General features: G+C 51.4%; 1 protein-coding gene across 1 annotated transcript in view; it reads left to right on the top strand.

The window, feature by feature from the left end:
* The first annotated feature begins 2,891 nt into the window (after positions 1–2,891).
* Positions 2,892–20,247, top strand: part of ZAN (zonadhesin) — a 35,493-nt gene continuing 18,137 nt past the window's right edge. Inside the window, 24 exon segments of the mRNA XM_033110030.1 lie at positions 2,892–2,935; positions 3,837–3,898; positions 4,378–4,524; positions 4,689–4,960; positions 5,137–5,224; positions 5,933–6,085; positions 8,420–8,584; positions 8,897–8,988; positions 9,162–9,240; positions 9,351–9,497; positions 9,590–9,592; positions 10,009–10,277; positions 10,591–10,675; positions 11,232–11,837; positions 12,536–12,720; positions 15,174–15,315; positions 15,480–15,599; positions 16,088–16,212; positions 16,456–16,601; positions 17,190–17,333; positions 17,662–17,769; positions 17,887–18,056; positions 18,743–18,945; positions 20,055–20,196. Coding sequence (XP_032965921.1) covers positions 2,892–2,935; positions 3,837–3,898; positions 4,378–4,524; positions 4,689–4,960; positions 5,137–5,224; positions 5,933–6,085; positions 8,420–8,584; positions 8,897–8,988; positions 9,162–9,240; positions 9,351–9,497; positions 9,590–9,592; positions 10,009–10,277; positions 10,591–10,675; positions 11,232–11,837; positions 12,536–12,720; positions 15,174–15,315; positions 15,480–15,599; positions 16,088–16,212; positions 16,456–16,601; positions 17,190–17,333; positions 17,662–17,769; positions 17,887–18,056; positions 18,743–18,945; positions 20,055–20,196 — 3,697 coding nt within the window.

A 20,247-nucleotide genomic window follows, 5' to 3' on the forward strand; every position in this document is an offset into this window, starting at 1 on the left:
CCACTGGGGAGCTGCGCCCTCCTAAAAAAAAAAAAAAAGTAGGGGGTGGGGGGCTGCCAAGGTGAAGGAAATGAAGCTGAAGGTTTGTAGAACACATGGGTGTGGTGGGATACAGGAAATCTGGACTCACGATAGATCAGCTCACTGTGGGCCTGCCCTCCAGCCTAGATACAGCTCTGTGTGTACAAGGAGAGTCAACGGGGTTTTCTAAAGCAGCAAAACTGCCCTTTCAGCTGCAGTCTTATGTAGAATTGCCATCTATGAAACTGGTCAAAAGAGCTGCTCTGGCTGGAGTGGGACCCCCTATTTGGATGCTCCCAACAGCCCCCGAGGCTTTGCTGACAGAATGAGGAACTGGGCAGGACACCGCGTCGGGCTCTCACCACCATGCTCTCATGCTCGGCGGTGACTTCGTTCCCACACACGGACATTGAGGACAGTATCTTTGCTATGAGCAAGACACAACATTCGGTTAGGTTAGTCTGTAACCATTGCTGTTCCCGGCTCCTGGAAAGCTCTCGATCCATTCACAGCCCCACTCCTGCAGCCTCGACATTAACATCCGTCCACACGGCATCTCTCACCCTCCACAACCTCCTCTTCTGTCTCCCTAGTGCCAACCAGCCTCTCTTTGGTCCATTCCAGCTCCCCAGGATCGAGTCGCTCCTGCGGCTTAAAACCTTTTGGTGCCTCCTCACATCTATGGTATTCTAGGTCTCCAACGCAGGGCCCCTGCCTTCTCCGTCTTACACACACACACACACACACACACACACACACACACACACAGAGCCGTTCTCCAAAAGTGTCATGCTCTCTCCAAGCTTGGAACATTTCCTCTTCCTGGGATGCACCTTCCCAACTTCTTTGCCTAATTACCATCTCTGTCTGTGAGGAAGCCCCTCAGGTGTCACTTCCTGCAGAAGTCTTCCCTAACCAGCTCCCTTCCCTTCCTGTCACCAGTAACCCGGGTCAGGGACTCCTTCCACACTCTCCCTACCAAGCACTGGTCTTTCTGCCCACCAGAGGAGTGCAGGTCGGAGTGAAGTCTTGACGCCATTGTAAAATGTGTTGAAAGGTGGAACGGGGTGCAATGGGGGATACAGGGCTGCAGAAAGGTGGGGATGAGCTGGCTGTGGGCAGGACTGGCGTGAAGGTCGTCTGAGAGGGCTTCCTATGACCAGAACCTTCTCCATTTGCCTCCTACTTTACTGATGGAACAGAAGCCACTAAACATGTGTCTGCACAGCCTCCTCCCCATTCTCTTCACAGAGCTGCTTGTGCCTCCTGTTGTCTGTATTTTAGACTTTTCCCTCCCACCTTCCCGGAGCCCTTTTCTCTTCTCTCTGGCTGTTGCACCCTTCCTATGAGCATTTACAGAGGCTCAAATTTCTCTTATCTCGAAAAGATCCTACTTTGTCCCAATTTCTGCACCTACTCGCGAAGGCTCCTTTAGATGGCCGAACAGCTTTAAAACACTGTCCCTGCCTCTTCCTGGGATCCCATTCTTCAACTTCCTCTCCCTCCTCAGTCTGGCTTCCTCCCAACCAGGCCCCTCAAAGATCTCTCAAAGACAAACCGCATTTGTACACAGGAACGCCTGGATGCGTCAAAATGCAGAAGACATGAAAACCCTGCCGACCCCTTTCCAGAGGTCACCACTGTGAACAGCTTGCTGTGTCCTGCTAGTTCCATCTCTACGCCTTGACCTGATTATGTATGTAAACACATACCTTCGTTCTGGGAGTTTACATAAATGGGATTACCCTATAATTTTTTTTCTGTGACTCACCTCTTTCATTTAACATATCTCCAGGTACTCTTTCCACCTTTGGAATCTATGGATTCCTTTTTTTTTTCTTTTTTAAGTCAGGAATAAACTCTGACAGTATCATATTATCAAGTAGTATTTTAGAAAGAAAGGTAAGGCTGGGTCAAAGATATGCACATTTGGAAGTTTAATAGTCATTGTCAAATTACCTTCTAAGAAGTTTTCAGCAACATACAGTCTTATCAACAATATATTTAAGTGTTTCTACCTGCATCCTGGCCAACAGTCAATGGCATCAACCTTTTAAATTGTTGTCAGTATAACAGGGATCGTTTGATCAGCATTTCTAGCGAAGTAGAGCATCTTTTCCAATGTTTATTGGATGGTTGTATTTCTTCCTGTGACTTGTCTTTTTCAATTCTTTGCCAATAAGTATTTCAGACCTCACTTCACTAGACCTTCCAGTCGCCTTTGCCACTGTTGCCAGCTATAGAATTTTAGGTTTGAAATTATTTTCTGTCGGAATTCTGCAATGTTCTGCTGCCTCTTAGAATCCATGGTTGCTATTGAAAGGTCCGACGCCATGCTGATTTCTGATCCTTAACATGACCTGCTTTTTTCTGTCTGAAAGTGTTTAGGATCTTCCTTTCACCCCTGATATTCTGAAATTTTAGGACATGCCTTTCATGGGTCACTGCATTCATCATACTTGACCCCTTTTAATCAAGAGACTCATGTTTCAGTTCCGGGAACTCTTCTTGTGTAGTTTTTCTTAAGTAATTGTGTGTGTGTGTGTGTGTGTGTGTGTGTGTGTTCTCTTTTTTGAACTCTTTTTGTTGAATGTTAGACTTCCTGGACTGATTCTCTAGTCTCTTTCTTTTGTTTTTCTCTCTTGCTTTCCTTCTCTCTCGCTATCATTTCATTCCTCTCAATTTTGATTTTTAACTCTACTATTGGATTTTAAATTTCAGCCCGCATAGATTTTATTTCTAGTTCTCTGATTGTCCAGTTTTCATGGCATCCTTGGAAGTATGCCCAGAGTGGAGGGTCAGCGGTGTCTAAGTGGCCTGGGCTCCTCACTCTGCCTTCCCCTCTCTGAGAACCTCCTTTGAGGTCCCGCATGGCTCCTCCAATCTGGACTCTGGTGCTGCTGGTGGCAGCTGCCTGGGCCCAGGGCCATATACCTGCCCCTGTCTGGTAAGTTGGCCTCAGGCAGCAATTGGGGGTGGCTCTGAGGAAGAGTGAGGGGCAAAGTTGGAGGGAGCAAGCAGGCTAGTGATGAAGGGCACAGCCCACTGGGATGCGAAGAGGAGGATGAACAGTAATGGAGGGAGCCCCACAGGCTGAGAGTCCGGAACTTCGGGGAGTGAGAGAGCTCAATGGGAGCAGGACAGAGCCAAACCGTGAGGAAAGAGGGAAGAGGTGCAAAGCTGGGGAGACAGGTCTGAGGATGGCAGAGGAGGAAAGAGAGGTCGAGCCCTCAGAAAATGGACAAAATCTAGGGCACACTGAGCAGAGAGGAGAGACTTCAAGTAGGAGGCAGCAAGAAATGATGGATAGCTCAGTGTCCTGGAGCTTGTTTGTGGGGATTTGAACAAGTAGAACTTGAACAACTAAAACTAAGGGCTGGTTGATGTGGTCCATGCCACCTGAGGAGGGGCAGCACCTTTTCTGTGGAATTTGTAAGGCGAGGAGGTGCTGTCCCTTTGTTGATCATCTCTATGTCCAGTTGCATGCAGCTGGGGCCATACCACCTCCACCAGACACCTACTACGTGGCATCCGTGTGGTCCCTACTTTACCGGGGAAACTTAAGCTTTAGGATAAGACGACCTCTAATGAAGGAAGGAGATTCCCCAGGAAGTAAACTGGTTCCTCCTCACCTGAGACTCAACCATGCTTGACATCCAGGGCATAGAGGGATGGAGGGTGCTGGCAGGGATGTGAGGAACTCTCAGGGAAGACATTTTTTCGGAGAGAGATGAAAACTTAAGGTGAGCTCACAGTCATTGAAGCTTATAATTCTTGATAATGACAAGTATTACATTTTGTTCTTTCTCCAAATTAATCTCAAGGAAAGAGAAGCCTCCAGACTGGAAGCCAGTCGCCCGCAGCTCTAGGGACAACGGTGAGTTGGAAAGCAGGGCTACTCGGAGCTTCTCTCCCTCCCAGGGGGGCCACCCACGTGCCCTCAGGGCCAGGGACGACATAAAGATGCAATAAATGTGTGAGGGGCAACCATTAGATGACAGAGGATGGAGGGAATTGTGGAGGAGTTGATTACAAGCCCTGCCTGAAAGATTCACATTCAAATTTACAACAACAAAGTGTATGCTGCCCAAAGCCTGTCTGCCCCCCTGAATCCAGCCCCAGGGACCTCAGTTTGCAACCCCAGACCTAGACATCCTGCCCACCTCACCCCTCTCCTGCCCTGAATTTCTCCTAAGAGATGACTTGTTTCTCAGATTCTCTTTCCCAAGTTTCTGTTCTGGACTCTAGTTTTAATGGCCGCCTTCTCTAAGCTTAGCAGTCCTGCTAACCCCTTCCCCCTCCAATTTGGCTCCACCGCTGGCCCTCTACCCTCTCCTGGTGGCCTTTTCTTCCCAGCCATTATCACCCAGTGTAATTTTGAGGACAACTCCAAACCCTTCTGTGATTGGACACAAGTGTCCACAGATGACGGGGACTGGACTCGAGCCAGTGGGCCTTCCCACACTGGCAGCAGCAGACCCCCCGGGGGGTACCCCAATGGAGGTAAGGAAGCCTAAGGTTTAGGGAGGCAGCTGGGAGGTGGCACAGGCAGACCTGGGTGGAGGGAGCAGGGAGGCAGCTGGGAGTGGGTCCTGGGCTCTGGGAAAGGGGTAGGGGCAGCCCTTGGGGGTGGCAGGACCTCACCATCCTGAGCTCTTCCTCCTCAGAGGGCTACTACCTGCACATGGACTCAAGCACCTTCTACCCGGGTGGGGTGGCCCGCCTGCGCAGCCCCCCCATATGGGAGCAAGGTCCCCTGTGCGTACGCTTTGCCTACCACATGTTTGGGCTGTCACGGGGTGCCCAGCTCAAACTGCTGCTGTTCAGGAGCACCAAGCACAAGCACCCCCACCTGCTCTGGAAACACATTAACACCCAGAGCCTCTCCTGGATGCCTACCGCTGTCACTGTGCCCATGGGGCACACCCTGCCCAGCCGGGTGAGGCCGAGGGCAGAGCCTAGGTCCCCAGTGGGAATCTGAGTGTTGGGGGGCCTGGGAGGAGCTGGGACAATTGAGGGGGTGAGGGGGGGACTGGGCCATCTGAACTCAGGCAGGAAACTGGGAGCCCGAAGCAAAGGGGCTAATGGGTGGGTGGTCCGTCCTCCCTCCCACAGCTGATGTTTGAAGGAGTGAGGGGCAGCACTGCTTACCTGGACATCTCTCTGGACGCCATCGCTGTCTACCATGGCTCCTGCAATCAGGGTGAGGCTGTCCTTCTTCCTCTTTCCTCCCAGGCCTCACCATCTGCCCAGGGAGGCAGGAGTAGCTCATGAACCATGCCCCTGGTTTCTTAAAGAGTGGAGGCTACTTGCTTCCCTCTACCTTCCCATCCTGTACCTTTGACTCCTGAAGAAGCCACACCTAAAATGAGGTTCGCTTTGAACAGAATTGTGGTGATACCTGTCTTAGAGTGGCCTGGCCAACCATTCCGGTTTGCCCTGGGCTGTCCGTAGTTTAGCACTGAGACAGTCCTGCATCTCGGGGAACCCTCAGTCCCAGGCAAACCTGGATGTCTGGTCACCCTGGCTACTACCCTAGATCCATCCAGAATTAGCCCACTAAGCTGATGTCAGAGATTTGAGGGGAGCAAATTCAAGGGAAGGAAAATCTCAGAAGCTGGGTGTAAGAAACTAACATTTATCAAGCACAGGCACTGTGCTAGATTCTTCCTTCATGTGGATACTGTTATTCCCAGTTTAGAGGTGAGGAAACTGAGGCTTGGGCGGTTTAAGTAACCTGTGCCAAGAACCAGCTGCTAGGGAGTGGGACTGTAGCTGGCCTGAAAGCCCTCCATGGCTCATAGTAGGACCCAGAGCGGGACTCAGAATTCTGACTCCAGACTGATGCATACTTTTCAGAGTTGCCTCCTCTTAAGAAAAGCTGAATCCTCCCTCCTTTCTTTCTCCTCAGTCTGTAAAATGCAAATGTGCAACTTCGACACTCTAAATGATCTCTGTGGCTGGAGTTGGATCCCGACGCCTTCTGGGGCCAAGTGGGTCCAGAAGAAGGGGTCGTCGGGGATGCCAAACGTGGGGCCTGAGAATGACTTCTCCAACCCCGGTAGTGAGTAATGGCCACACACCTTTCTGGGCTTTTAGTGGCCTCACGGGAGTTTATGATGTTTGCCTGAACCCTACAATAACAACTTGGGATGGTCTGGGTTGAACCCCAGCAACCTCAAACCTCTATCAGGTAGCGTTACCTGGCAGAAAGCAAATTCCATGCACCAGCCAGCTCCCCCCACTGCCAGCCCACAAGCCCTACCTGGAAAATCCAGCACCTTTCTTCCTCATTCATCCAACAAATATTTACTGAGTACCTACAAGTGCCAGGTTTTGTCCCAGGCACATAGGGTATATCAGCCTACAAAACAGACAAGGAGCAGCAGGGAGCCAAGGAGAGACAGATCCTGAAACAACAAAGTAAATGATACAGTTATAAGGTGAGCAGCGCTGTCAGAAAAATAAAAAAGTTGAACAAAGTAAGGGGATTGGGAGTGCAGGGGTGGGCTGTATGTTTTAAACAGGGCGGTCAGGGTTTATGCTCATTCTGGTCACATATGAGCATAACCTTGGAGGAGGTAAGGGAGTGAGGCATGAAAATTTCAAAGGGTAGAACATTCTAACCAGAGAAGCCAGGCATGCAAAAGCCCTGAAGTACCAGTGGGCTGGTGGGAGCTGGGGCTGGGGGGCTGCTGAAGTATAACAAGGAGCCATGTGGTTGGGATGGAGAGAATGTCCCTAGGAGAGAATGTCCCTAGGAGGGACAGATGACATGGAGCCTTGAAGGCCATCGTCAGGACTCTGGCTTTAATTCTGCACAGATGGGGGTCTGCAGATGTGGAGCAGAGGAGTGACTTGATTGGACTTAAGTTTAAAAGGATCACTTAGTTTTTGTGTTGAGAATCTACTGAAGGAAAGGGGCAAAGGCAGACGCAGGGAGGCCATTTAAGAGGCTTTTTTGCAATAATCCAGGACATACTCTTTCTTTCTCTTCTGTTCCGTCTATGTCTATCCCTAGCTACTTTTCCATTACCTGCCTGTGCTCTTGGCTCTTTTCTTTTTCTTCCTACAGTTGACCCCATTCTTCCCTCCCTCCTTCTATTCCTTCTCTCCTCAGCACCCCCCCCCCTTGGCTCCTTTTCTCTCCCCCAGAGAAGCCACCTCTGCTCTCAATCTGCTCCACACAACAGACACTTCCCGCCGTTACTGAGTGCGTGCGTGTCGTGCCAGGCTTCACGAGTCAAACATAGAGGATTATACTCCCTAATTTCCCCTCCGAATTTCTACCACTTCTTTCTTCTCTTTCCCTTCCTTCCACCTATTTTCATTTTTTTTTCTTTCTCTTTTTCTCCAGCTTTCCCTTTCCCTACTCCACAGCCCTTTCTGTCCTCATCCAACTCCATGTTCTCCCTCCTCTGAGCTTTCCTGCTGCCTGAGATTTGCTTTCTAGAAAGACCTTGGGAAACCCCACTCACCTTCATTCTAAGCCCCACCCTACCCCCCACCGAGGGCAGGGCAGGGCTGGCGCGTCTCTGTGCCCCGCCCGCCCCCTCCCCGCCGCATTTAATACCGTATCCCATGCCCAGCAGTTTCTGTAAATGTTGTTGTTGTTATTGTTTTAATTTTCTCTCTCTCTTCCTTTTACCATCTTTCTCAACTATATATTTTACACATTTCCTTTCTTTTTCTCCCACTTCTTTCCCATTTCTCAGATGTCCTAGTATCGCCCCTCCTTGCTTTCTTTTTCACCACTTCCCACGTCCTTTCCTTCTCTTTCCCTCCTCCTTCCTTGTTGTGTCTTCGCTTTTCTCCTCTCTCCCACTCCCTCTCGTTCTCCTCTCGCTTTGCGAAGTCCACCTTCCTCTGCGACTCGGCTTGCGCAGGCGCACATGCTCACTCTCAGGGCCGCTTTTATTCCTCCCCCCCCCACCAGACACTTGCTACTACTTGTTGCGTCCTGGAACGAGATCCATGCTGATTGGCTGCCTGAACTGGTGGCAAAGATGGGGTGGGGAGACACCTGCTCGTCTGTGTCAGACCAGACCTCTCTCACCAGTTTGTGTGAGATGGCTGTGTACAGTGGGACAAGAAAAGGAAGAGGACGTGACTCTGGGGGACCTAAAAAGTCAGAGCACAAAGGACAAGGTTCTAACTGCTGCTCCATCTGAGAGGATGCCACTTTTCATAGGGTGACACTCATGTCCTTACCCAGCCCTACCAAGCACTTCTGGAAGAACTGAAGACGTCGCCGCCCAGTCGTGAAACGGGTGTAGGCCCTCCTCAGCGCGGCTGTGCTAGGCAGCTGTTGGGGCCCCTGCCCTCGCCTCAGGCCCTATCCCTGAGCCATATTCTCCCAATTTCGTCCACCCCATCTTACTGACCTTTTCCTCCGCAGGCGGCTTCTACATGCTCCTGGACCCTAAGAATGCAAAACCAAGTCAGAAATCTGTTCTCCTTAGCCCCCTGAGCCAGTCATCAGGCTGTCTGAGCCTGTCTTTCCACTATACCCTCCGTGGCCGGTCTCCTGGCGCAGCCCTCACCATCTATGCTTCCGTCTTGGGTGAGAGTGGTGAAGTCGTGGGATTTACACGGACCTGAGGCTCATCTTCCAGGACTGGGTTGATGGGGGAGATATGGATCTAGGGAAATCTGGGCTAAGTGTAAGATTATTCCGCAGAGCGGGATTGGGAGCCGGCAGGGCACTGGGTTCTGGAAAATAAAGTGCCAGGAGGTTGGAGAGAAAGATGTGCTTGCATCTGGTGGAGGGGAATACATGCCAGGTATCCCCTTTGCTACTCGTCCTTCTGAGCACAGGTTTGAAGTCAGTTTCCAGGCCCCTTAATCTCACGTCCTCGGATTCCTTCCACTGCAGGCAGCACCCGGAAACACACACTTTTCTCAGGACAATCTGGACCCAACTGGCAGCCTGTTGCTGTCAATTACACAGGCCAGGGACAGATTCAGGTACAGAGGAGCAAGAAGTCAGGTTTCCTTGTCCATGGTAGGCAACCCCAATATTGAAATGGATCTGGGCACTAAGAGCCAGGTGCCCTGTCCCTGAATAGAAAAAAAATCGGCAGGGGTTTGGGGGTTTGGGCTGTTTTCTCACACCTGACCCTCTCTCCCTCTCTCTTCAGTTTACCATGGTGGGTGTGTTTGGAAAGATCCCAGAACCAGCTGTGGCAGTGGATGCAGTCAGCATTGCTCCCTGTGGGGGTGAGAGCAAGGCCCTGGGAGGCCCAGATTTCTCAGAATCAGAGGGGAGGATGGGGGAAGAATAGAGAGCAGGGCTGAAATTTCTCAAATCTCCCATTTTTATGCCCTAGAGAGCTTTCCTCAGTGTGACTTTGAAGATGCTGCCCATCCTTTCTGTGGCTGGGCCCAGACATCAGGCACTGGCGGACACTGGACCCGGGGTAGTCAAAATATGCCCATCCAGGGAACAGGCCCCTTCGGAGGGTCCCTTAACAGAGGTGACGAGATTGAGGACTCCTCAAACCAACAAATTACTGAATCTGCTCCCAACTAGGGTGCTGGCTGGTGTGATTGATAGAAGGTGTTGGAGGTGGTGAAGTGTCTATTGGGAAGTCCCAAGGGGCCAGAACTGTGAATATGACAGAGGTAGAGTGAGTTGAGGATTCTCAGGGCTGTGGGGTCACTGAAACCCCCAGAAAAATCTAGGCATCTCACTTCATTGAGTTCAAGGCTTCAAAATCCACTGCCTTGTTTTCATTCAAGACATTACTAGTATAGCCAACAAAGGAATCTGGGTGGCTGGTTTTGTTTTCCCTTTCTTTCTGATCCTGCCATATTCAGTTAGAAAAGTCCAAAATGAACAAACAAAACAAAACAAAATGTCACAATGTGGGAAGTTTGGGTGTTTGCATGAAATCCCCATTTGGAAAATAAGTATTGCTAAAGAAAGCAGCATGAGACTTGTCCTGTGGAGGTTTCTCATCTTGCCCATTCCTTTCTTTTGCCCAGGTAACTATATCTACCTTGAAGCTGACAGGTTCTCCCAGGCAGGCCAGTCTTTCAGACTGGTGAGCCGGCCCTTCTGTGCCCCGGGTGCGGTCTGTGTGGAATTTGCCTACCACATGCATGGCCTTGGAGAGGGCACTAAGCTGAAGCTCCTGCTGGCGAGTCCTGCGGGCAATTCCACAACTTCTCTCTGGCAACGCGTTGGGTCTCAGAGGCCTGACTGGCTGAATGCCTCCATCACCATCCCTTCAGGACACCAACAGCCCATGCAGGTGAGAGACAGAGAGAGTGTGCCCTGTAAGTATCTGCGTGGGGCATGGTAAGAGGGACACAATGCCTGGTATCCAGGAGCAGAACCGGGGCTGAGAAGATGAGACGCTAGAAGGGGAACAGAGCAGAAGTGAACTTGGAGTTTCTGAGAAGGCTCTCTGGCTCCAGAAAAGGGGCAGGGACAGAGTTGGACTGCTGAGACTGGAACAAGGTGACATTTTGGCAGAGGACAGACTCTATGCCTGGCAGAGTCGCCGAGGGGCCAGGGATTCACTTTCATTTCTCTTTTTTTCCTCCCTTCCGCGTTACCTTCAGCTGATACTTGAGGCCGTCAGGGGGACCAGCACTGCCTTTGTCGTTGCTGTGAGTTTCATCTTGATCAATCATGGGACCTGTCGAGGTAAGACAAAACCCAAGACCCCAGAAAGGGGGCCAGGCTCTGCGATGACCATTTCTTGGGCTTCTCTATATGTACTTCTTTAAATGCATGTCCTGTCTTGTGCCTGAGTTCTCAGACAGTGTTGTTTCCTGTATTCTGCCCACCTCAGCCATCCCGGCCCCGTCAGGATGCTTGTTTCAATGAATGTGACTTTGATGCCATGAATTTCTGTGGCGGTATCCAGAACCCCTTACCTAGTGAACAGTGATCCTGAAGGGAGGACCAATATTCTATTCATTTTGTGTTTCCTGTACCCGGCACAATATCTGACATATATTAGGAACAGTGGTTATTGAGTGTTTATTGAGTGAAGGTGGGGTTGGGAGTAGAAGGAGGGATGCGAATAAGTTACCCCCTTTGATCCCACCCACTCCAATTAGAGGTGAGTGAAGAAGGTGGTGGTATGATTTTAACGAAACTCCAGGGATTTTTTTCTTTGCAGGACCTGTACCAACAGTACTTCCTTCCAAATCTCCAGTTCCCCCTACTGGTCATTCTGAAACCCTTGTCTCCACAGCAAAACATATGGTCCCCACAGAAAAACCCACTGTTCCCAGTGAAATATCCACCATCCCCACAGAAAAGCCCATGTTCCCCACAAAAAAACCTATGGCTCCCACAGTAAAACCCACTGTCTCCAATGAAATATCCACTATCCCCATGGAAAAGCCTAAAGTCCCCACAAAAACGCACATCATCCCCACAGAAAAATCCACCTTCTTCACAGAAAAGCCCACCATTTCCACTGAAAAGCTTACTGTTCCCATTGAAAAACCCACAGTTCCCACAGAAAAACCTACAGTCCCCACAGAAAAACCCACTGTCCCACCTGAAGAGCCCACTGTCCCCACAGAAAAACCTGTCCCCACTGAAAAACCCGCCATCTCCACAGAAAAATCCACAGTCCCCACTGAAAAACCCACTGTCCTCATTGAAAAGCCCACCATGCCCACGGAAAAACTGACTGTCCCCACCGAAAGGTCTGTAGCTCCTACGACACCCCAGCCCAACCCCACACTTGTACCCACTGGGCCTACAGTCTTGGTGACAGCTCCTAGTGCTCCAAGCACCTCCATGATCACGGTGACCCTGGCTACCACTGCAACCCCTAGATCCACTTCAGGTATGTGATCACTGGACAAAGAGCTGAAAGGAAGAGAGTGACTAGGAGAGAGAATTTGGGAAAGGGATGTTTCTAGTGGAAAACTCAGTCTTAGAGGAGAGATGAATCAGACATGGTGACATTGGAAGACATCATGAGGACTGACTACCCTGAGTGAGAGTGACAGCAGGGCACGGATAGGTCGGGGTAGTTGGGAACCAAACACCAGGCTTACTTCTTACTATTTTTTTAATTGCGATACGACTCATACCATAAATGCATCCTTTTATAGTGTACAACTGAGTGGTTTTAGTATATTCGCAAGATGGTGCAAACATCCTCACTTTCTAATTCCAGAATATTTTCATCACCCCCAAAGAAACCCTGCACCCTTTAGCAGTCACTCCCCGTTCCTCCCAACCCCCAATCCCTTGCTACCACTAATCTACTTTCTGTCTCTATGGATTTACTTGTTCTAGGCATTTCATACAAATGGAATCATGCAATATTTGTCCTTTTGTGACTGGCTTCTTTCACTTAGCGTAACGTTTTCAAGGTTCATCCATGTTGTAGTTTGTTTCAGGACTCCGTTCCCTTTTCTGGCTGAGTAATATGGGCCTGCTTCTCAGAGGACTTGAGTGTGGGTGTAGTGGAGAGGCAGGAAATCTCCCTGAGAAGAGCTGCGAGTGGAGGCTTGATGGAGGCTGTTTTCCCTTCAGCAAGCTGCCCCCCAAATGCCCGCTATGAAACCTGCGCCTGCCCAGCATCCTGCCAGAACCCCAAGCCGAACTGCGAGCTCCTCTGCAAGCCCGGCTGTGTCTGCAATTCTGGCTTTTTGTTTAATGACTCCCACTGCATCAATGCCTCTTCCTGCAACTGCTTCTACAACAATAATTACTACAAGGTAAGAGTACGAGGACGCCCAGATCAACCTGTGGGAGACTGCAAGGAACGCTGGGATTCCAGTTCCCCCTGCTCCCTGGGTGAGGTGGATTTGGATCCATGGTACAGTCCCAAAAGGTCAGCTCACAGCAGTGGTTACACAGTGGTGGAGTCATTCGTTCAGTGTGTGGTTTTTTTTCTTGGGGGGGGACCGGGGAAGGGGAACAGGACTTTATTGGGGAACAGTGTGTACTTCCAGAACTTTTTTCCAAGTCAAATTGTTGTCCTTTCAATCTTAGTTGTGGAGGGCGCAGCTCAGCTCCAGATCCAATTGCCTTTGTTGGTTGCAGGGGGCGCAGCCCACCATCCCTTGCGGGAGCCGAACCTGCAACCTTGTGGTTGAGAGGCCGTGCTCTAATTGACTGAGCCCTCCGGGAGCTCAGCAGCAGCTCAGCTCAAGGTGCCGTGTTCAATCTTAGTTGCAAGGGGCGGAGCCCACCATCCCTTGAGGGACTCAAGGAGTTGAACCCGCAACCTTGTGGTTGAGAGCCCACTGGCCCATGTGGGAATCGAACCGGCAGCCTTCGGAGTTAGGAGCACGGAGCTCCAACCGTCTGAGCCACCGGGCCGGCCCCAGTGTGTGGTTTTGATTGTCATCTCCGTTCATACAATGAATATTCGTTAAGCACCCACTGTGACCGGGCATGATGCTAGGCTGTGTAGAAGTTTCCATCATCCCGTGGCCGGTGCCCCTAACAGTCTCAATATTAACATACTTTTCTGTCGCATACTGGTAGCCTTGAGTAGACCAACGAGGTGGTGCAGAGCCCTCATCTCCATTCTGAGGAAAGTTGGAGTCCCTGGGTATATAGAGAGCCCTGGATGCTGAGTAGAGCTTCAGGCGTGTTCAGGACAGAATACAGTTTTCCAGAATCTTCTTCCAAAGGAACTTGCAAATCCCGATAGAATAGGTCAAAAGTGAGGAGTTACTGTTCTTGTCTCCCCTCACGGGTCCCCTCCTGGGGAGATTCAGCAAGAGCAGAGGCTCGGAAGGGCACAGACTCTGGGCCAGCACTATCCAAAAGGGACAGCATGCAAGCCACACACCATTTTACGTTTCCTAATAGCCACATTAAAAAAAAAAAAAGGAAACAGGTTAAACTAATTCCAATAATTTATTCAATCCCAAATATTATCATTTCAACATGTAATCAATAGTTACTAATGAAATAATTTACATTTATTTTTTTTTTCATACTAAGTCTCCAAAACCCAGTGTGTATTGTACACTTATAGCATATCTGAATTTGGACCGGCTACATTTCAAGAGCTCAGTGGGCACATGTGGCTTCTGGCCCCTGTATTGGAACTGCCCTAGAGTCAGGCCAATCTGAGCTTGAATCCTGGCTCTAGCACTTATGCTGGGTGACCTTGGGCGAGGTTCTTTACCTCCTCAAATTTGTTTCCATATCTATAAAATGTGCACAATAAGATTTTCTACTGCATAAGACAGTTGTAAAGATGAAATTAGATCCTGACACAGACCAATTACTTAATAAATGTTAATTAGTACTATTATTAGCAATTTATGGTAAGTGTCATATGCAACCTGTTAATTAACAGTGCAGTAAGCTATTCATGAGTGTCCACTGCCTCTTCTCAGCTCAGAGTGTTCTTCCCTTTGGTTGTCAGAGTTCCTTTTTGTCTCTTCAGGGGCCACTGCCTCCCCACCCCACCCCCCTTAACCAGTCTCCTGGGTGTCCCTGCGTTAGTGTCAGGATTAGCCATAGCCGCAGCCTGGGGAGAAAGATCTGTTATAGCTGTCAGCATCAAACATCTCTTCCCTGCCCTGGGAGACATGTATTAACCTATTATATATTCACTTATGCTTTCAACAAATGTTTGTTGAGTATCTTGAACCCCCTCAGCATTGGGGTCACTGTGAACAAGGCACGGTCCTTGTTCTCCTAATGCTGTTAGATTCTGAGGGACACATGGGTCTTGGTTCACGCTTTCATTCAGCAAGTATTTCTGCTGGGCACTGTGCTATGTGTTGGGGCTAAGATAGTGAGTAAAGATGGACATGGTCCCTCACAAGAGCTTATAATCAAATAATCCCCAAAATAATATAAAGGTGCAATTGTAGTAAGTCTTGGGAAAGAAAGGTACCCAGAGGTATGAAGATGAACTCGTCAGGGAGGTCTGGAAAAGTCTTCCTGAGAAAGTGTGTCCCTTGAACTGAAACTGCTGGTTGCGTAGGAATGATTTAGAAAGAGAGAGAAGGAAGAGCATTCCGAGATAAGAGAACATCACGTGCAAATGTCCTGTGGTGGGAAGGACCAGCTGGTAGGGGGCGGAAGAAGAGTATGAGCAAGGTTAGGTCTGCAGGCACAGTGGAGGAGAAGGGCTGTAGCATGGGATGACAGAATCTGATCAAGAGCTATAGTGTTGTGACCCCTGACCCCTTGCTCTCAGCCTGGGGCAGAGTGGCTTAGCCTTAATTGCACAGAACATTGCCGTTGCTGGCCTGGCAGTCGGATGGAGTGCCAGACCTCTCAGTGTGGGACACACACGGTATGCCAGCTGAAGAACGGCCAGTACAGATGTCACCCCTATGGTGAGACCCTCCCCTCATGTTGTTCTCGCCTGCCAGCCTGTCAGAGTGGGTGTGACACCAGGGTCCCAATCCCTCCCTTGACCAGAGGAGCTGGGACAGGCCACTGGGTGGGTAGGACCTGGCCTGGTGAACCAGCTTCACGTGGTCTCCCTTTCTCCCCTCAGCAGGCACTGCCACCTGCTTTGTCTATGGCGACCCTCATTATCTCACCTTTGACGGGAGACACTTTAGCTTCATGGGCAAATGCACCTACATCTTGGCCCAACCCTGTGGCAACTTGACAGGTAGGGTCCTGGAGATGCCCTACAGCCTGGGCCTTGGGTTTGAGCTCAAAAGAGCTGGGCATGGGAGCAGATGAGAAGGGCAAGTAAAGTAAGGGTTGACATGTCCACCCCAGAAGCAGGACTTTCCCAGGACCAGACTACCAGTAAAAATGCACTTTAATCAGTTGCTTCCTTGGCCAGATTTTATTGAGAGGCCCCCCGGCATAGTCGCAATAAAGGGATGAGAGAGGTAACACAAGTGCCTGCCCTGGAGGACGTTTCAGTCCACTGAAGGGAGACGGATTGTCGGCATACTGTGACAGACTGTTCTGGAAGAGGCAGACAGTCACACCCCACTCACATCTGGGTCCTGGCTTCCCTCCTGCAGAGCGGGTGTCTCTGTGGCCCTTCATCCTCACAGTGCCAGGTATGGGCGCCCCCCTCAGTGGGCGCTCAGAAATGCTTGTTGAATGAGCCCCTGGGTGCTCTTCACCCCTCTCCCCACCCAGAGCCCTTCTTCCGGGTGGCAGTGAAGAATGAGGAGCGAGGACAGGAAGGTGTGTCTTGCCTGAGCAAAGTCTACGTGAGACTACCCGAGACCACCATCACCCTGCTCAGGAACAGGCGCACGCTGGTGAGCCCCGTTTTCTGCTTCGCCCTGCTGGGGCCGTGAGCCTTGGCTTTGGCCTTTCTTGTAGGCGGCCTCGGCCTTGTCATAGCCAGCTCCTGCAGCCACCAGGCCCTCCCAGGGACAGGCTCCGGAGCACTCCAATTGAAGAGGTGTTTAGGATGGCTCTCCAGGGTTGACGTAGGAGTGTGTTGGGGGTCTTCCTGACTCTCAGATCTGTCTGTCTCCTTCCTTGGCCCCACCTTCCAGGTTGGGGGTCAACAAGTCACCCTCCCAGCCACACCTTCTAAAGGCATCTTCCTGGCTCCAAGTGGACGATTTGTGGAGCTGCAGACGGCATTCGGTTTGCGTGTGAGATGGGATGGTGACCAGCAGCTGTTTATGAGTGTGCCCAGGTAAGGGGGCAACCCAGTGCGGCAGCTGCCACTTCTCCTGCTCTGCCCCTCCTCTCCCAGGACCCTCCCACCCCCTGCTTCGTCCATTCCAGGTACTAATTATCAGTCTGGGCAGGAACTAGCAGGCCTCCCGTTGGATGAGGAGACAGGAGGAAATGCTTTCAGGGCAGAGTGATAAGAGTAGGACATATAAGACAATGCTTTGGGAACGTGCTAGGAGTCACTAATGGGCTGCGGAAGCTTTCACGAGAGTGGTCACTGGATCCCAGTCTTCAAGGAAGAGTGGCTTTCAGGGAAGGAAAGACTTTGTAGAAATAGTGGACAGCAAATGCTAGAAAAACCTGGAATGTCTTAGGGTCAGCAAGAGGTTTGTTATGGCTGGAAGATGGCGTGCGAGCCGAAGAAGGGGAGACTGTAAAGATGGCTTGGGGGTGAGGGCTGAGAGGTCTTTGTGTGCCTGGCAACTGGTGTGGAGCCCTTGTTTGGAGTTTGCACGTCTTACTCCCCCGCCCGCCTCACTCACCACCTTCTGCTGTGGTCCCTCAGACGACTGAGGACCCTTCTTTCCTCCTCACCCGGCCCCCACAGCACCTACTCTAGCAAACTCTGTGGTTTCTGTGGCAACTATGATGGTGACAGTAGCAATGACAACCAGAAGCCCGATGGCAGACCAGCACGAGATGAGGAAGAGCTGGGCAATAGCTGGCAGACCACAGAGGACGAGGAAGAGGAGTGAGTCTCTGTCTCTGCCCTCCCACTCCTTTGACCCTTCTAAGAACTAGCACCCAGACCCACATCGCCCCTTTTCTCCTCTCTCCTCTTCTGCATGCCCTCACCTCTGTCCCGGCCAAGTTCATGGACTCTTTTACCACCGCGCTCACCCCTACCATCAATGGTCCTCATGCCATTCTGAGCAGGAGGTTTTCCCACCTCCTTTAGGGTTTGGTATTCAAATGTTCTCCACTAGGGGGTGCTGAGAGTGAGGACATTGCTGGGGTAGGGGCAGGATGGAGGCGAGTGAGTCCTGGCCCTTAGGGCATTTGGGGTGAGTCTCTTCTAGGTGCCAGAAGAACAAGACAAGTCCTCCATCTTGTGACTCAGCCTTGCAGAAGACTCTGTCGGGGCCAGAATTCTGTGGACGGCTCGTGGTCTCCCCCGGAGCCTTTGAGTATGAAGGGGGGACAGGATGGGGGAGCACTAGTCCTCTGGGATCCTTTGATGTGGGGTTGGGGGACACCAGGAGGTTCTGCCCTCTGAGTCCCTCTGATCTGGCCTGTCTCCACAGGGCATGCCTGCCTCATCTCATGGCCCCTTTCTTCTTTGACAACTGCATATTTGACATGTGTACCTTCCAGGGGCTACAGCGCGTGCTGTGTGCCCACATGGCGGCCTCAACCGAGGCCTGCCAGGATGCTGGCTATGTGGTAGAGCCCTGGAGAGGACCCCAGTTCTGCCGTGAGTCGGGCCGAGAAACGGGGGCCCGTTCCTTCAGACGCAGATGGAAGCAGAGGGCTGGCATCTGAGAGTGTTAGCACGGGCTTGGGGGCTCCTGGTTGAACCCCTTTGCTTCCACACACGGATGGGGAAATCTGCAGTCAGAAATATCCACTGAAAAAAGTCACAGTCACTTGCAAACTCGGAAAGCCTTCCCAGCTGCCTGGGGCTTTGCAGACAATGCCTATTGGCAGTTGCCCATCTGACGGTTGCCCTGTCCACACATAAACCAGACTCAGGTTTGGGAGGGTGCTCCATGACTGCCGCGCAGCTGCTGGTTATGGCCCAGCTCTCCGGGGAGCCTGCTTTAGGGCAGAGCCAAGCCCTTGATTGAGGCCACACGCGTGGGCCCCCCACTCTCCTTCTACCCTGACCGCTTACCTTAGGCATGTCTACACAGCAGCGCTAGTGAGGTTCTTGGATCAGTCTGCTCCGCAGGACCTGCCTCTTGCCAGCTCCTTGCAGGCTGCTCCTCCAGGCCCAGGGTGGAAGCTGAGCTTCTCCCACTCCCTCTCTTCCCAACATGGGGCAGAAGCCTCTAGGTGTGGACCTTCTGACCTTTGGGCTACGAACTAGCTATAGACCTTCTGTTGTCTTGTCTGCTGCCTGCCTCACACACTTCTCACCTGTGCTTTTTTCTCTACCAGCTCTGGCCTGCCCATCCAACAGCAAGTACACCATTTGTGCCAAGCTGTGCCCCGACACGTGCCATTCCAGCTTCTCTGGCATGTCCTGCCGGGACCGATGTGTGGAGGGCTGCGAGTGCAACCCCGGCTTTGTCCTCAGTGGTCTCCAGTGTGTCCCCCGCTCCCAGTGTGGGTGCCTTGATTCCACAGGCAGCTACTTCATGGTGAGTCGCTAGGCCCGGGACGCCTCCGGGATCTGCCGCAAGAGAGAAGGCTCAGGGAAAGCCAGGGCCTGTAGGCCTGGGATTAGGGAAATTCTGGCTCAGATCTCCTTTCCCGTCTTCTTTCTTCAGCTTTAGTACTTTTCATGCAGATGGGGGTGGAATCCTAACAGTTACTGCCTGGCCGCCTAAGACCCCTGCTTCTCTCCCCTCCCGTCTTCCCTACCCTTCATGTCCCTGAGTCATTTTCTTACAGCTGTGTCTCCCCTCACTCTTTCTAAACACCAGCTTTTCTCCTACCAAGGGCCCCTTTCTCCTGAAGCACTTTGTCTTCCTCCTTGGCCCCTATCTTCGTAGTCTTCTCAGAGACAGCATGTGGAGCTAGACCCTCATCCGTGGTCCTTCTCACTTCCTTCTTTGCCTGTCCGTCACCCAAGTCCTGGGAATGGCACTGGTGTCCGTCAAAGCCTTATACCACCTGAGGCCCACTTGGCTGTCCTCCCCTCGGCCCCCATTCCAGACCTTCTGAATGCTCTTTGTCTGTGCCTTGCTCTCCTCGCAATTTCACCTTCCTTGTAGCCCCTTTCACCCTGCTGTGCCTCCAACCACCCAGCCATCCATGCCTGTTGGAATCCTTCACCACCTCTGAGGCCCTGTTGAAATGCTGCCTCCTCCTTGAAGCCTTCCTGAAAGGCAAAGTTAGAAAACATCCCTCTAAACTCTTACTATCGGTGTTGATGGCAGGAAACTCTCACTAGGTGCCCTGCTCGTCTTCTTTGGGTGTATATTGTGTTGGAGCATATAATCTATCAGTTTACTTGTTTGCTGCCCCCACTGGGGTTGTGAGTTCTCCTACGTCAGGGACATCATCCATCTCGGTCATTACTGAATCCCTAATGCCTGGCGCAATGCAGACATAAGTATCTGTTGAAACAGTGAAGGAACAAAGAAATGATGGAATTAAGTGAGGGAATGCCAGACTTTTGCAACTAAGCCTAGAGCATTGGGAAACAGGAATGCCTCCCCGTGAGCAGGCTGGTGATCTGAACAGCAGAGCGCTGATAGTCAGACCTGGGAATAACCTCTTTTCCTTCCTTCCTTTTGTCCCCCAGGCAGGGCAGCAGTGGTTCAAGCCAGGCTGCAGACAGCTCTGTATCTGTGAGGGCAACAACAAAATTCGCTGTGTGCTATGGAGGTGCCAGGCCCAGGAGGTCTGTGGTTGGCAGGATGGCATCTATGGCTGCCATGCTCAGGGTGAGCAGTCAGGTGGAAGGTGAGCCGGGGGGCTGCCCATGTGGCCTCAAA

This window comes from Rhinolophus ferrumequinum, chromosome 7 (assembly GCF_004115265.2).
Source record: "Rhinolophus ferrumequinum isolate MPI-CBG mRhiFer1 chromosome 7, mRhiFer1_v1.p, whole genome shotgun sequence".
NCBI classification, from domain to species: domain Eukaryota; kingdom Metazoa; phylum Chordata; class Mammalia; order Chiroptera; family Rhinolophidae; genus Rhinolophus; species Rhinolophus ferrumequinum.